The sequence below is a fragment of the Petaurus breviceps genome, unplaced genomic scaffold (assembly GCF_028583685.1).
Source record: "Petaurus breviceps papuanus isolate PSGF00001 unplaced genomic scaffold, PetGlider_PUasm1.0 38, whole genome shotgun sequence".
In the NCBI taxonomy this organism is placed as follows: domain Eukaryota; kingdom Metazoa; phylum Chordata; class Mammalia; order Diprotodontia; family Petauridae; genus Petaurus; species Petaurus breviceps.
Window position 1 is genome coordinate 54251648 of NW_027186304.1, and position 17028 is coordinate 54268675.

At 36.9% G+C, this 17028-nt stretch overlaps 1 protein-coding gene across 2 annotated transcripts in view; it reads right to left on the reverse strand.

Moving 5' to 3' along the window:
• Positions 1-17028, reverse strand: part of PRKDC (protein kinase, DNA-activated, catalytic subunit) — a 183383-nt gene that overhangs the window by 25239 nt on the left and 141116 nt on the right. Inside the window, exons 65-71 of one of the 2 annotated variants that reach the window (XM_069099902.1) lie at positions 13864-14052; positions 12955-13179; positions 11850-11958; positions 10427-10538; positions 8016-8205; positions 2283-2457; positions 958-1145 (exon numbers count right to left, since the gene is read on the reverse strand). In XM_069099902.1, coding sequence (XP_068956003.1) covers positions 958-1145; positions 2283-2457; positions 8016-8205; positions 10427-10538; positions 11850-11958; positions 12955-13179; positions 13864-14052 — 1188 coding nt within the window. Of the gene's footprint in view, positions 1-957; positions 1149-2282; positions 2458-8015; positions 8206-10426; positions 10539-11849; positions 11959-12954; positions 13180-13863; positions 14053-17028 lie in introns of both variants that reach the window. The other variant, XM_069099901.1, reaches the window with a different exon arrangement.

The window sequence follows — 17028 nt, forward strand, 5'->3', positions numbered from 1 at the left end:
ACTAAAGACTTCGGGAAGGTGATGTTCTGATTTGCAAGTGAACTGGATTTAAATAAGGCAGGTCTGTGCAAATTTACCAGCCTCATACTCTCCTCCTTAGCCATCTGGGTCCAGTGGCAAGATATAGATCTAAAGATAGATACAGAAGACTGGAGATGCCCCAGGATGCAGCAGGAGACCTCAGCCTTTTTAATAAAGTTAAGGTCTTCCCCAGGTCTCAGTTTGACTGAGGCAACAGCCCATAGGTTTAAGGATTAAAGCTAGGTAAGAAATGAGGCAAAGAATGGCTTCTTTCACCTAGTCAAAAAAGAAAAATTAATCTGGGAGGGGAAAACCCTCAGGGTTTCTGGCCAAAAGAGAAACAACTGCTATTTACACCTACTCTGGGCCATCAGGGCCCAAACAATGACTACGTGAGGCTTGGGTTGGGACCACCTCCAGTTATCCCACATGGCTCCAAAGGAGAGAGTAAGGCTGGTGACTTCAGAGCCCTGACTCACTTAAATCCAAATCACCTGCAAATCACAGCATCACCTTCTTAATGTCATGGTCCTCTCTGAGACCAAAGGCCAAACAAGAGCCTGTGAATAGTAGCAGCTAACCCCCTAGTGACCCAACTGGTCAGCTCCAGTCAGGCAATGCAGCTCCTTCCTTCTTCTTCTTCTCCTCTCTTTTCTCTCTGTTCACATAGAGCATCATACCCTTCCCTGAGGGTGCTCTGCCCAAAGGAATAGACATGTGGATTGCTGAAGCCTCACAAGATATCCTGGGGTTCATGGGCTAGATTACTTCTTTAAGACCATGCCTTAAAGCCAGATCACTTTGGCTCTCACTGAATGACCAATAGAAAACACTTAGCGACAATGACCTAGACTATTCTATTGTAGCAAGTAACTTGAGTTCATGCGTGTGTACAGTATTAAAATATTAAACACTCAATTTCCCACCGTTATTTACCTTCTCTGCATCCTCAGAACCGGCTCCAGCAAGCTCTAAAACTCTTTTAGCTTTACTTTCTTCAATTTGGGTAAGACAAGTTGGTTCACTACTGAGTGCGCCAGCTATAATGTTGTAAGTGATACCCAGGAGAATGTTCTGATTACGGAAAATCAAATTATTTTTATTATGGTAGCTTGATATGTTCTCTTCTGGTGGATCACACACCAAAAAAAAAAAAAGAGAGAAAAATTTTTTTAAGCAAATGAATCCCATAAATTTAAAATAATTCTGTAAGATGCAAAAATGGTCTTAAAGAACTATTCAAAATAAGATTGGCTAAAAAAAAAAAAAAGAAAAGAGAGATAATATTAAATAAAGTTGCCTTTCAGAAAAGATTAAGGACTGATTTCACAGTGATTGAGAAATTGCTTCTGGTTAAGGTTTTCAGTGAAAAATTTTCCATCAGCAATAACTGTATCAAAGTTCAGAGAAATAAACCCCTTAAATTTCAAAATTATCCTGCAATCAAAAATACAATTTTCATCTCATCAGCTCAAACTAGATATTAAGTGATAAATTATATTTGTTTTAAAGATTCCTTAAAAGTAACATAAAATCACAAATGAAAATATTACCAAATTAACTGATTTTGGGTACATGCATAAGCAGACATAGAAGTAATCATACTGAGTATTCTATAAGAATAGACATAAATAGTTGTAAAGTAGGCAGTCATAGCAAAAGGAATTTTTTTTTCTGTTCTCTATTCCATAGGTCACATTATTAAATACTCTAAAGCTAAAAGGAGAGGTTAATTTACCAAAGGGGACATAAAGGTTATGAATATGGTTTTAACAATACTTTCTTCTGAGAAGTTTAAAGTGCTCAGCAGTAATATTAAAATAAGACCCACAACATTTTTAGGAAAAATGGAAAAATTCTATGATTTTCATTTCATAAAGAAATTCAGGTTCTAAAAGTCATCCTGAACCTGCTCCCTTGGTTCCAAATTTTATCTTTTCTCTAGAAAAGACAATTTACGGTGGCGGCTAGGTGGCACAGTGAGTAGAGCACTGGCCCTGGAGTCAGGAGGACCTGAGTTCAAATACGGTCTCAGACATTTGACACAAAAACTAACCATGTGACCTTGGGCAAGTCACTTAACCCCAACTGTCCTAAAAAAAAAAAAAAGACAATTTTCATCTGGTTTTAGAGACTGTCTAAAAACTAAGTCCTTAATTGTCAAACATCATATAAAACAAACACAAAGAAAAAAGTCTCAGATGAAAAAATAAAATGTGAAAGAATTAACAAGAAGATCTTGTTCAGAAGAATATAAATACCCAATAATGAGACTGTTTTCAGCACCGTGAGAATCTGCTCAGAACTACTTTGTGCTTGACAGCGGCTGTGGCTGAACCGACAGTAACTGTGAATCCATTTCACCTGCCAGTCTTCTCTTGTTTTAGATTCTCTATGCAGTTCCTTTAACAGTTTCAGTGCAACTGAAAAATTGTTCTATTAAAAAAGCAAAAATTATTATAATTCATTGTATAAACAATGCAATTTGATGACTATACAACAAATAGCTAGTATGTGCAAGGCTGAAGGAATTAATAAAAAAAACTATCATTTGCTCACAGAACCCGTAATCTAGTAGAAGGGAAGTACATATTCATATAATTGTACAGCTATGTCTCTGCAAACAATGGATCCCATAAAATTATATCACGTTTTAGAATTCATACTATTTAAGTTTTAACTATGTAAAAATCAGTAACTGGTTCCAGTACAACAGAAATATGCAGTTTATTTACAAAAATCAGCTGTATTACACATTAGAAGTCAGGGGGTCATATGAGATTTAAGGAAGGGATCTAGCTGGGGAGTTAGGAATCAGAGAAGGTATCACAGAAGAGGCAATGTATTACGGGGCCTTGAAGCAAAAAAAAAAAAAAAAGGATGTCAAGGTAGAAATAAATAAGGCCATGGAAAGGGAACCAGTGCCATACCCACACATGTCTACTGGCAGAGATGAGAGAAAGAATAGGATGAGATAGGAAAACAGCAAGAGGTCCAGTGTGGATGAGATGTAGAGAAAGCCAGTATTGTGAAAGAAGGCTGGTGTTAGAATGTGAAATTCAGATATCAGGGGACTAAGGAATAATCTTTTTGTAAATCTGTCAGTAAAGGAAAGAAAATAAATAGGATAATACCTTGAAGTCCAGAAAGGGGGTTTTACATTTTTTATTTTTTTAGGATCGGAGAAACCAGACTCTACAGGCAGACAGGAAGGAAATGGTAGTGAAAAAAATAATTAAATGTGAGGGAAAGGGGATTTCTGATTCAGCAGCATCTAGGAGGTGATGGGAACGGATGGAATCAAGCGCAAAGATAAAGAGGGCTACCTGATGCTCTGAGACTGGAGGGAATGGTGAACAGATGGGCAAAGAAACAGAGCAGGTTGCGAGGTCTGGAAGAGAGAAACTAAGGTAGCTCTGACTATTTATAGGAAGAAAGACATGTCAGGACAGAGCTGGAGGCTTGGGAAGCCCCTGTGGGATGCAATAGAGAATCAGTAGGTTAGTCTACAGTCAGTCAATAAGAACTTACTAAACACCTGTTATGTGAGGCCGTGCACCACCAGAAGTGCCACAAAGAAAGGCAAACAACCCCTGCTCTTGAGGAGCTCTGATTCTAAGGAGGGAGACAACACGCAAATGACAACTGTACAAGATAAACGGGATGATCGACAAAGGGAAAAGCACTAGAATTAAGGAGGATCAGGAAATACTTCTTGTAAAAGAGAGAGCATTTTAGCTGGGACCTGAAGGAAGCCAGGAAATAGAGATGAGGAAGTTAAGAACGCCACGCACAGAGCACCGCCAGGAAAAACAGTCCGGAGACGGAATGTCTTGAGTGAGGAACAGAAAGGAGGCCGAGAAGGCAAGTACCACTGAACTGAAGAGTACATGGAGGGCAGTAATGTGTGAGAAGACTGGAAATGTAGGAGGGAGCCCAGGTTATAAAGGGATTTTCATTCCAAACAGAAGAGTTTATATTATGCTGGAAACAGGAAGCCACTGAAGTTTACTAAATAGGGAGGTGATAAGGTCAAGCCTGTGTTTAAGGAAAATATATGTCACAGGTGAATAGAGGATGGACTGAAATAGGGAGACTTAAGGTAGGGACACCAACTAACAGGTTACTGCAACTGCGCAGACATGAGGTTATGAGGGCTTGAACCAGGGTGGTGTCATGGCAGAGAGAAGAGGTGTATATAAGAGATGTTTTGAAAGCAGAATCTACAAGACTTGGCAACTGATTGGACGGGGCGGGGAGGAGTGAGAGTAAGGAGGTAAGGATGACACCTAGGTTGTGAGACGGAATGATTGAGGAGAATGGTGGTGCCCTCAAAATAGGGGAAGTTTTAGGGGAAAAGACATTGAGTTCACTTTGGGACACACCAAGTTAAAGATATCTTAGGATATCCAGTTTGAGATGTCTAATAGGAAGTTAGAAAAATCAAGTCTGGTTAGAGTTTAATAGATCTGAATATCATTCACAAAGGGATGAGAACTGAATTCACGGCAGCTAATGAGCTCACAAAGCAAAGTAGTAGAGAAGGAGAAGAGGGTCCAGACAGTCCTGGGAGATAACACATTTACTGTGTGTAACTTGGATGATGTCCCTAGAAAGGAAACTGGAAAGGAGTGGTCAGAATGGAACAAGAACCAGGATGGAGAAGTATCACAGAAACCTAGAAAGAAGACTATCAAGGACAAGAAAATGACTGTCAAGAAGGATGAGGATTGAGAAAATGTTATTAGATTTGGCATTTAAGACACTACTGGCAACCCGGGGGACAACAGTTTTGAATGATGAGGTGAGAAGCCATCATTCCCTGCAGGGAGTTAAAGAAGGAAGCAGATTCACTGAATACAGATGACCTCAAGGAGTTTAGCCATGAAAGGGAAAAGTTATAGGACGATAGCTATCAGGGATGGACAGATCAAGGGAAGGGTTGTTTTTAAAAAATTTTTTTGACTTTTTGTATTTATTTAGTATTTTATTTTCCCCCACTTACATATAAAAACAATTTTTAACATTTGTTTTTAGAACCTTGAGTTCCAAATTCTCTCCCTTCCTCCCTCCCACCCTCTGCCCACTCTCCTCTCCCCCTTTGAGAAGGCAAGCAATTCAATATAGGTCAATATATGTGTAGTCATGTAAAACACATTCATAATAGTCATATTGGAAAAGAAAACAGACTAAAAAACACCCAAAGAAAGGGAAAAAAAAGTATGCTTCAATCCTTATTCAGACACCATCAGTTCTTTCTCTGGGGATGGATAGCATTTTTCATTTTAAGTTAAAGGAAGGTTTTTTGAGGATGGGGGAGACAAGAGTATGTTTTTAGGCAGAAAGGAAGCAGCCAATAGACAGGAGAGACTGAAGAATACTGAGAGAAGAATGATAGAGGAGGCAATCTGTTGGAGGAAATGGGATGGAATAGGATCATTGCTGCAGGGAGGGGATTAGGCAAGTAGGAGATGGTGGTGGAAGACGTCTGAGTGATATAAAATGAGGAGGGGGTAAGAATGAAAAAATGTGAAGTGAATGTAAATGAATAAAAGGATTGCTATTTAGCAGTAAAGGCCCACTTGGATTTAGATAACACTGCATTTGTAGTATAATTAGTCAGCATTGGGTTTTTTTTTTTCTTTTTACTTTCTCCAGCAGCACTTGGAAGCTCAAAGAGAGAGAGCAAAAGTGGATGTGACTTCACTTTTATGGATGATTCAGAATTATGATTCCAATGGCATGGGGAATGCCCTGTGATGAAACATATCTGGATAATGCAGAATGGCAATGGCAATTCAATTTCATTTCAGAAGATTGCATGGGGCCCTGAAAGGTTAAATGTTTACCCAGACAGTATGTGTCAGAGCTGGTACCTGAATCCAGGTTTTTCTAGCTCTAAAGTCAGCTCATAACCACTATATCACACTGCCTTAACTACAGGGATGTAACTTTCTGGCCAAGAAAGTGAAATTACCTCCATTTTATACACAAAGGAACTAAGGCTCAGAAAAGCTAATTGTTTTACCTATAATCACAGTCTAATAAATATCAGTCAGTACAATAATCCAGGTCTGTCTCAGAGTTTAGGGCTCTTTCTACTACAAAAAGACCCTGAATTTACAAAGGACATAAAGCAGCACATAAATATTCAAATTACAAAGGGATTCTTTGATTCACTATCGGACTCAGCAAAGATTTCCTTTAAATGAAAAGCCACCTTGGTACAGTTTCCTCATCTGTAAAATGAAGATGCTAGATTATGTGATTTCTGAAGTATGTTTGCAGCTTTAAATTCAATGATCTTATGAATACTTACTAATATCTGCTAATACTTATTATAATAAAGTAACAATTCCTAACTGTAACAGAGTACTTTCTGAACTTGTAGGTACTGAGTTGAATATTTTTTTCCCCTGGGGATGGCATTCCATTTTCATTTTTATGAGTTCCTCTATGTCCCACCATCTCCCCTTTTTCAAAGTAAAGAAACCCAGCTTGTCAACTAGTGATTAAGCACGTATGTTAGAAAAACCAAAAACCCACCAATAATCAGTAAGCTTTGTAAATGACAAAGAGTGAAACTAGGTTTGTAGAATGGGCAAGAGAGTTAACTGAGGTAAGACAATCTCACCTTTGGGAAAGGGGGTTTTAGTGGGAAAGATGTAATTCTCATGTAGGTTAGACAGGAGTGGTGCACTGGGGAATAAGTTCAAAGAATAGCTTAGGAAGTTCCCCAGAGAAAAGAATTAGGAGCAAAGGGTTCAAGGTGCAAAGAGCTGGACTTTAGCATGGCATAAAGAAAAACTTCCTTATGATCAGTTACTCAAAAGTGCAATGTGTTAATAATCTACCATAATTCCAGAGGACTGCAATGAAACATGCTACCCACTGCCTTACAAAAAGGTAAGGACTCATGGTGCAGAATGAGACATTTTCTTTTTTTGGATATCGCTGATGTGGGAATTACTTTTACTTAACTATGCATATTTGTTAAAAGGATTTTGTTTTTCTCTTTTCGTGAGGCGAGATGTGGAGGTAGATTCTGGCTAATTGAAAAAAATTAAATTTAAAAAGTATAATATATGGCTTTTGGGAAGTAGTGAGTTCATCCTAATTAGATAAATCTTTGAGTAAATTAATGGGAGACTTGATTTCAATATGTTGGAGATGGAACTTTTTATTCAGGTATGGATTATATTAGATTAGTTGTTAGGTCTCATCCAACTCTTGAGATTCTGTGAATTCTGGGCACCACCCAGCCTCTAAAGGGGGCTTTCCTTTTCTCCTTTTTTCTGGGCCTGAGTTTTGCTTGGACTTTGTGATGTAGGAGATCCCGATGAGGAACTTCTACCAATGCAGAATAGAATCCTCTGTACAATTTATAGGTTATGTTGTATGGGGATAGTAAAAAGTTCAATGACTTGCTCAAGGTCACAAAGTCTGAATTTGTCAGGAGGAAGACTTGAAGCCACCTTTTCCTGTCACCAAGATCATTGTTCAATCCACTATTTCACCAACTCTTTTCTATGACCTTTCAATTACCTAGAAACCTATTCTTGGTATTTCTGCATACTATTCAATACCCGTGGGAATAAACTCTAAAAGACATACTCTTGTAGATAGCAGTAAAGAAAAGTAAGGGCAAAAAGTGAAAAGGGGAGTTTCAAGACAGTTACAACAGAAAAAGGAGGAAAAATGTAATTAGGGATTAGATTTCAGAAGCTTTCAACCCATGGAGGCAAAAGCAGGTCTAGAAATCAAGAAAAGTAGAGGGCTTGATATCTCATGTTGTTTTTAGAGACTGGTGAAATTTAGAATACAGTAAAAAGGAAAGTTCTATGGAACACTGTCTTACATTTGAAACAAAAAAAACCACACACCCTCCCCACCCCTTAAAAACAAAAAATTTAAAGCCCTCTATATTTTAAAAACAAATGTGACTGGTTTCTGGAATTCCATAATGTAGTCAAGAAACCAAAGAAGGCAAGTACCTGCTTTCTGGCACTCTCTATCATCTTCATTTTCATGGAAAACTTGCAGCTTCTAATCATTGAGTAAATGTCTTCTTCCTGCTTCTCCACTTCCATCTTGTCACTGAAACTTCCATCCCCGTCCACTTCCATACTATCCTCAAGTTGGAGACAACTAACCTTCTCCTGAATTTTGTTAAGAAAGAAACATCTACACGAGAAAAAGGAAGAAGTAACACAGATCCGTGAAAGGAAGTAAAGTTATCAGTTTTTCCCTAATCTTAATACAGTCATGTAGGTACCAAGGAATCAGAGCCTTAGAGTTCTCACTGGTAAGATTATTATTTTAAAAATTTCAACCAATAGTGTTACAAACTTGGCTTTTATTTTGAGGGTCCAAATCCTTAAAAATCACTGTTTTACTACAGTCTTTCTCACAAATAAAGGATTTAGTAAAATACAGACAGTTCTCACTCCATGTAAGTAGACCATTCTGCAGACCTTTACAATAAAAGGATTTTCGTATAATGTGTATTTGTCTGTGGATGTGGGGAAGGGCAGGAAGGAAGGAACCAGTACACAGTTCAAGGACACATGGAGGCTGGGGACAGAAAAGTGGGAGCAGGAAGAACACATGAGGGGCTGAGGCCAGCCGTGTAGAGGCCTGGCTGAAACCAAGAGCAAGAACACATTGGGTGGTGAGGCGTAGGGGTGCCAGACAAAGACATGGCCATAAAGGATAGGTGACAAGCAGGAGCCAGGGAAAGACACGCATGTACCTGAGCACAGATGGACAGAAGAGACACAAGGGGGCCAGATACATAGGCGAGGAGGAAGAACTGGGCAAGGGTCTCCTTTCTCCACAGCCTCAAACCAAGCCCCAACCCAGCGTGGCAGTGATCTCTCCCAGTCGGTGGTTCTGTTTTTTCTTAGAGGGTGTTTTTTTTTTTTTCTGCTGTGGGGTTGGAGGCCAAGGAGGGCCAAGAGCAAAGACAGAGAGCATGGTACTATAAAGTATAGGTGCTTTTGGGGGGAATATGAATCAAAATTCTTTATGTAAAGTTGAGTTTGCATAATGCAAATTTATGTGAAGTGAGAACTTTCTGTATACAACCTGCTGCCTCCATTCTCACAGGATAATGAGTGTGAACTCATAATTTTATATTTTAATGAATCTGTTAGTCCCTGTGTTAGGTCAGAGTATTCCCTAGTCCTCATTTTTAGCTTATAACAACAGAATATCTAAGGTCCCAGCAAAGCATAAAATGCATATTCCCTTTAAGCAAGAAACACTAAATTCTTTAAATGCTTAAAAGTTTAACACATTCAACTCTTACAAAAGAAAGTATTTTTAGCTTGTGACAACTAGCTTAAAGCAAATAAGCTACATCCATAACATAACTTGTTTTTGTTTGTTTGTTTGTTTGTTTTGCTTTTTGGAGGGCAATTGGGGTTAAGTTACTTGCCCAAAGACACACGGATAGAAAGTATGTCAAGTATCTGAGGCCGGATTTGAACTCAGGTCCTCCTGACTCCAGGGCCGGTGCTCTATTCACTGTGCCGCCTAGCTGCCTCCATAACATAACTTGTGCATTTATCATGATTAAGATGCAAAAGAATTTTTGTAGATGTTGTGATCAGGTTATTTCTTTGATTTCAGTGTAGACTCCTATTTTAATTACAGAACCTGAATGAACTGAAGAGTTAGAATATACAATTAAAGAACCAGATGGCTGAACCCTAAGAAGTTAGCAGGAAAAAGACCCCAACACAGAAGAGGTGATCTTCTCCGTGGGCCCATTCAGTGTTTGCTTTTTTCTCTTAATTGGAACTGGCTGTTCTCATGGAAGTATGAAGGCATACTGTCTTGTCTATGCTCAGTGCTTACTGATTATATAATCATAATCACAATAACTGAATGAGAAGGCATTATATAATAACTGGTAGAGGTTTCCTTGGTTCAATTCTGTTACCTAAAATGTAGTGCGGAGAGGCAGAGGGAGGTGGAGGCTAACAAAGAAGTGGATGTCTGCTGCTGCAAATACTGCTCCTTATGTGTTCTACTCACTGATGCTGCCACTGCCAGAAACAGCTTCACTCTCAAAACCCTGTGTAAAGCCAGGATCCAGATGCAAGGGATGCAGCAGAAGCTTCAACATTGTGGTGAAGCACTTGCTTTCTTTACTTAGGCTTCTGAGGGGAGGGAGGGAGAAGGGGAGAAAAGAGGGTGTAGGTTGGCATGTTAGGGAGCCAAAATGTATAACTGAAAAATGAAACGTTCTCTTAGAAGAAAAAATACATAAGATCTGCACAATAAGGGATACCTGTATTTTAATCAAACCTCAGATTTCTCCACAGTGTTAAATAAAAAAAAGCAGCCTGGAGAGTTTAGAAAATAATCTTTAGTTAATTCTTTGACCATCTCATCTTACCGATTTGTAATGATGTCATCCCAGATGTTCATTGGGTCCATTTTAGCATCTGGATATCTGTTTGTCCAGATTCGCAGAAGTCTCTTAAGGGGAGCTTGAGATGATAAATTGCCTAAAAATAATTTTAAAGGATGACTACACCCATAACCCAATGCCAACCATCAATCAACAAAATAGTGGTCAACACCAATAAAAAAATAAACCTAGCTTAAATTTCTTGGTTTGAACAGGAAAAAAAACCATTTTTTTTCTTAAACAAAAGAATATTCAAAGATAACATACGGTTTGTTTTGGCTTTTTAAAAATTCAACTGTTTGAAGAAAGAAGAAATAGGAATTTTTAGAAGAATGACATGGTATCAATATTTTCTCTAGTATGGAAGCTGGAATGGAAATAAATGTACAGTGGAATGCTGAGTACGTGTATTGAATGATTTTCTACTCTACAGTAATAATTCTCATTAAGCCTAAACTGTGGTAATTAATATTCAAAGTTCTAATTGCGGCTTCTACTTGTCAATGGAATAAATTTTAAAAGTATCTACAAATATACTACTAGGCAAGAAAAGAAACATGAAAATAAATGAGACAAGTACTTTTGTTCTTAAGAAGTTTATAATCTAGTAAGAAAGATATTTATGCAAATGCTAAAATACAAATACAAAATATATATATATATATATATATATATGTAGTGAGGAGAAAGTACCCTGAGAAACTGGAGAAGGATGGAATGACTGCTATATGGATGGATCAGGAAAGACAGGAGAAAGTACTATTTAAGTTGGTTCCTAAAGGGTAAGTAGGATTTCAACAGGTAGAGACTGAGATAAAAGAGAAAGGGGATTCCAAATATAGGGAGAGTAGGGTAGCATGGTGGAAACATGTTCACAAAATAATCACTAGTCTCATTTTACGTCCAATTACATGGAACATGTGAAGGGAAGTAGTATAAAATAGAGGAAAGTAGATTAAAACTAGATTATAGAAGCCTAAAGTGCTATACTGAAGAATATGTACTTGGGTAGGAAATGGGTGGGCATTGAGACTATTTGAGAATATGTGCATTAAGCTTCATCTGCAGGCCTGTGCAGGATACAGAGGAGGGGACAAACACTTGAAAGCAGATGGTTAATGTCTACTGAGTAATTTTCAAAAGTATTTTTACAGTTTCATACAAATAATAAAAAGTTAAATACAAGAACCAGAGGCTACATCATCAATCTGAAAATTATTTTTAAAATCTTAAAATTCTATTCACTACTTCAAAATTTTAACTTTATCAAAAGTATAATAAAACTACTGTTACAAAGTGAAACATTTAACAGATTCACTATAAATATAATAAATACATTTCCTACTAGCAAAATGTCAAATTCCCCAAAATATAATTATACAGAAAAGGACAATAAGAAAAAAATTACCTTGTTTACTCATAAAGCTGATAAAATCTTGAATTTCTATTAAAGCTTGCACAGACTGTAGTATGGTTAGTCTGCTTTGGTGTAAAAGAGTATCAATACTGGAATAATTCTAGGGAGAAAAGTATTTACATAACACAAATCATAGTATTAAAAAAATCAACATGCTCCCTTAAAATATGAAAATTCATGAATTGTGTATATCTAAACATACAAAATCTGTGCATGTTTAAAAAAACCTTTTATATATCTAGTTAATAACTGACTTTCAAATTTCAAAATAATCTATATTTAATAACTTTATACACACTTGTTGTCTCCCCCACTGAACATAAGCTCAGTATGAGTAGAATTGTTCCATTCTTGGTGCTTGGCAAATAATAAGCAATTAATGAATAGCTGGTTGATTTTGGTGGATCTAATTTTTTTAAAAAGATTCCCAAACTACAAATAGCACAAAAACAACAAATAACAGCTGTTAAGCTTAGTAGCACCTAGTTGAATGAAAAAACTAATAGCTACCTACATCCAGGGCCCCAGGACACTTAAAGTGGAGAGATATAATGCACATAAAATTGGGCAGATAAGGAAAATATTAAAAACAAAGGAGGAATGAAAACAGAAGAAAAGCTCTATCTTATTCCACAGAGAACTGTCCTCTACACAGCTGTTTCAAATGCAGATCTTAGCAAGCAAGTAGGTGTTTTTAAAGGATTCTGAAGGGGTAAGGAATATAGGAACTAATAGATAAAGAAAAAAGGAAAAAAATTTCAATATAAGAAAAAAGAACAGAAAGAAGAAAGACAAGTGAAAAGGGAGGAAAACAAAAGGAAGAAACTGATGCTAAAGAAATAAGGGTGAATACCAATAAAATATTTTTGGTGGGAATTAATGACAATTACTAATATTTTTTTTTTAAGCAATTGGGGTAAAGTAACTTGCTCAAGGTTACACGGCCAGGTGTTTCTGGGTGGGTGCTAAGTGTCTGAGCCCGGATTTGATCCCCAGGTCATCCCAACACTGGGGCCGGTGCTCTTACTCGCTGTGCTACCTGGCCGCCCCAATTACTAGTATTTTTAAACACCACATTAAAATCTCTTTGTATTACCTGCATAAAAACCTGAATGCTATTTTCAATATAATATTTAGCTCTGTCAAAGTCATCCTGCAAAATGTAAAGAAGACTCAATTCCTGGCTATAGTGAACTTCTATGAGTGCCTTCTGGGATTCTTTCTTCATAGCTTCATCAATGAATGTCAAGAGTGATTGGTCACTGGCACCCTGAAGCAGTAACTTTAACTTGCTTCGAATCATGTACGGTAGATAAGTTTCCTAAAGAAAAGAAAAATCTTGCTGAAACTAATAACATATACATGTGTGTATAAAATCAGTATTTAGTTTCTGACAGTATCTCAGGTAAAGGTCTGAAGATTAAATGATTTTATTAATGATCAAAACATCTGTGTTTAGAAAGAAGCAAAATTTTAAAGGCCCTGCTTATTTCATTTTAAATGAACAATAATTGCTACAATCATGCAGAAGAATCTTCCCCTGCCAGCTTAGAGTTTGGATGTCCCATGCAAGTTAAGATTTACAAAGACAAACAAAAATGAACCCTGAGGAAGATAACTGAAGAAGCGAAACTTGAATATTATTTCATGCATGTGGTGGCAAGTGATATTTAGCACTACACTTCAAGGACAATTTGTGATATTAGAAGCAACAGAAAATCAGTGCACAATCATAGCTGGATGGAAAGAATCTAACTTTAAAATTAATTTCACCTATGTAGAAAGGACTAACTAGAAGGGATAAAAAGTTAGGCTGGTTCAGTATATTAAGGAAGGCTATTCTGCACATTCCCAAATAAAAAGCTTTATAACTTTAATTAGTCATAGAATATAAGTAAATAGTTATGTAGAAATATGATTTAAACATTAAACAATGGATTCAGAATCTTCAGATTTAAGTGTTAACTATATTTCAGTTGTCTTTAAAAAAGGAAGCTGTACAAACCTGATAAAATGGCTCACTCCATATTTTGCTAAGGTCTGGAGGATTTTTATTATCGACACTGACGGTCGAACAATACTCCAATGACTTCCATTCAGTGAGGTGATTATAACATTCAAGAGATGCAAGTTCCCAAAAATCTTTTTCAGCTTCTGTAGGTTCACCCTCTGACCACTCTTGTGTATTTAAAGCCTAGGAAAAGAGTTGCCAAAAAATTAAAGGATAGGTATAAAAAAAGAGATTGGCACTGGTAGGATCATTTAACATGTAAATATATTCTCATGCCTAAAGAAGCTAGTACAACATACTGGGAGATGATGATTTTAAGTGAAAAACAATAAAACAAAAAACAAAAACTGGAAAAAAAGAAAGAATAAGAAAAAAGGGCCTCTTGCTACATATGTGCTGAAAGAATGCTAACCAAGTAGCTTAGTCTTTTTTGAGGAGTTACCAATGCTGTCAAATACTGAGAAACTAAGAATTCAGCAACTTACTCAAATATTTAACAAGTTCTTAAGAGTTAACCTTGGAAAAAAATCAGAAATACGACACTTAAAAAGAAAGGGGCAGTCAGGAACAAAAAATGCTTTGGTTTTTGCTTCTTCATTTTGAAAAAGAGTAGTTGGACTGGGTAATTTAAAAAATAAGACCTTTTAGTTTTAAAGTTATATTATAAATATTACATTCTACATATGGAAAAGGAAAAACTGCCCCAATGTGATAGAAAAAGTATAGAAAAGAACGGCAAAAAGATTTATGTTCACAGTCAGTGCTAGCAATGTTTTGTGATTATTTAAAACTCTAATATAATTAGCAGATGCTCTAAAGTAATACTTCCATTGTCCCGAATGCTAATCCAATTTTTGCTAGATTACTACATGCAATTCTCTTCACTTCTATAAAGGCATGTGGTGGCAATGAATAAGGATTCAGAGAAGAGGACACCACAGAATATTAACTCCTTGAAAGCCAGATCGCCATTTTCCGTTGGTATGCTGTAACGGGAATGTAAATTTTAAAGATCTTCCCTGCCCCTAGGCTAAAGTGCACCTGGAGCCTGCGGTGGGAGGCTGGTTTTTCAGTAGATACTTCTTGATTGGCCAGTGAGTCAATAAGGTTGTTACATTCTCTGAGCCAGGAGAAGGCTATATAAACCCTGATGTGTAGCTTTGTTTTGGGGCTCACTTTGAGAAGTGTTCTGTGATTTGATATGGATTCTGGGAAGCCGTTGTCCAGGGCCCCCCCAGCTTTGAAAAACCCAGATGTTGACCTGGTATGGATGTAATGGCTGGACAGTTTGGAAAGCTGTCTACTTGATCTGTTTCTGTCTTGATAATTCTGCCTGTATACTTTGAAGTTCGGGGTGCTGACCTTTTCCCCTGAACAAGGTAAACGATATATGTCTGACTGATTAAAGTAAGCTTGTTAACCCATTTTGAGTTGCTTTCCTTTAACAAAGCAGATCCAAGAACCTGTGGTAGCTGCAAACCCTGAGGACGCTTGGGGTGCTTGCTGCTACATATGCCTAGCCCTCAGAACGGTGGCCTGGCATATAGAAGGGTTTTAAAAAATGATTGCTTAGTGGAACTATGGAAAGAGCTAGGCACTAATACTAGGATCTAGGACTAGAATTCTAGACACTAAGAACCATGAAGATCTGGTTCCTTCCTGTATGCCACGATTTTTATGATGAAAGAAATAGAAATAAGTAAAAGAACTCAGACCAGAAAGGAAGATATCCTAACATTCTTTGATTATAGAAATACAAGCTCTGTAGAGGATCGTGGCCAATCATTGGCCACATCCATTTTGTAGAAGAGGCCACAAAATTAAACTGCAAAATTGAAGTATGAAAAATGTTGACACTTTGATGATCTTATACAGGGGTGTAGTGGAAGGGAGAGATAATAAATGCATGTAAATAAACAGAATAATTTTTAAAAGATCAACTGTTTCCATTTTGTCTTCCTTACTAATTTGAAAATTTGTGAGGTGAAACCTCAAGGTTTTAAAAAAAATTTCCTTCTTTTGTTAATAAAAAAATTATTTTACTGATACCTTTTGTTTTTACATCATGTCTCTCCAAATATGTCTACCAGAAAGCCACCCTTTGTTACAAAAAAATAAGAGAAAAAAATAAAACTTATCAAATGAATCTGACAGTATATGCAATATTCTACACTGAGTCTCCTACCTCTGCAATGAAGGTACGTATATTTTCTCAACTCTTCTCCAGTCTCCAGTCAGACCTACAGTTGCTCAGTTTTGTGGGGGTTTTTTTCCCCATTTATGTTTTTTCCTGGTTCTGTTTACTTTGCATCAGTTCATGACTTCATATACTTCTCTTAATACTTATTTGTCATTTCTTATAGCACTGTCTGCTACAGTCATCTACCAGAATTTGTTTAGCTACCTCCTAATGGACACTTACTTTGTTTCCAGCTCTTGTCTACCATAAAAAGTGCCATCACTGTTTTGGTGTCCATGATTTCTTTCAGCTTTTGACATTCTTAGGGTTTATGACTAGCAGGGAGATAGGTTCAAGGCAATGGATATTTCTGTCACTTTTTAGCATAATTTCAAATTGCTTTTCAGAAGAGGTGGACCAATTCATAGCTCTTCCAATAATGTGTTATTGTAATTATAAACCCTAATTTCTACCTTTTGTCATTTTTGTCAACTTCTTCCAATATAAGGTAAAGTCATGCAGCTTATGATAATCTGCATTTATCATATTAGTGATCTACAACAAACTTTTATATAGTTAATAGTTTTCAATGCTTCATTTGAAAACTGCCACTTATCTCTTAGGGAATGGCTCTATCTCAGATAGTTAAACATTTATTAAGAGGTCACTATGTGCCAGGCATTGTACTAGGAAGTCTGACTCATGGAGTTTGACAGTCTGGAGCTGGACCTCAAAGGCCATCTACTCTAATCATTAATTTTACAGAAGGGGAATCTGGAGCCTAGAATGATTATGTGATTTATCCAATGTCACACAAAAAGGATCAGAGATAGGATTTGAACCCAAGTCCTTGAGTCAGACAAGACATCAACATTTTTGCTTATTCTACAAAAAGTTTTTCAATTTCATACAAAAAAAAAACTAGCTATTCATCTTCCATGTTTGCCTCTATCCCAGTTATTCTCAATTCAATATTCTCC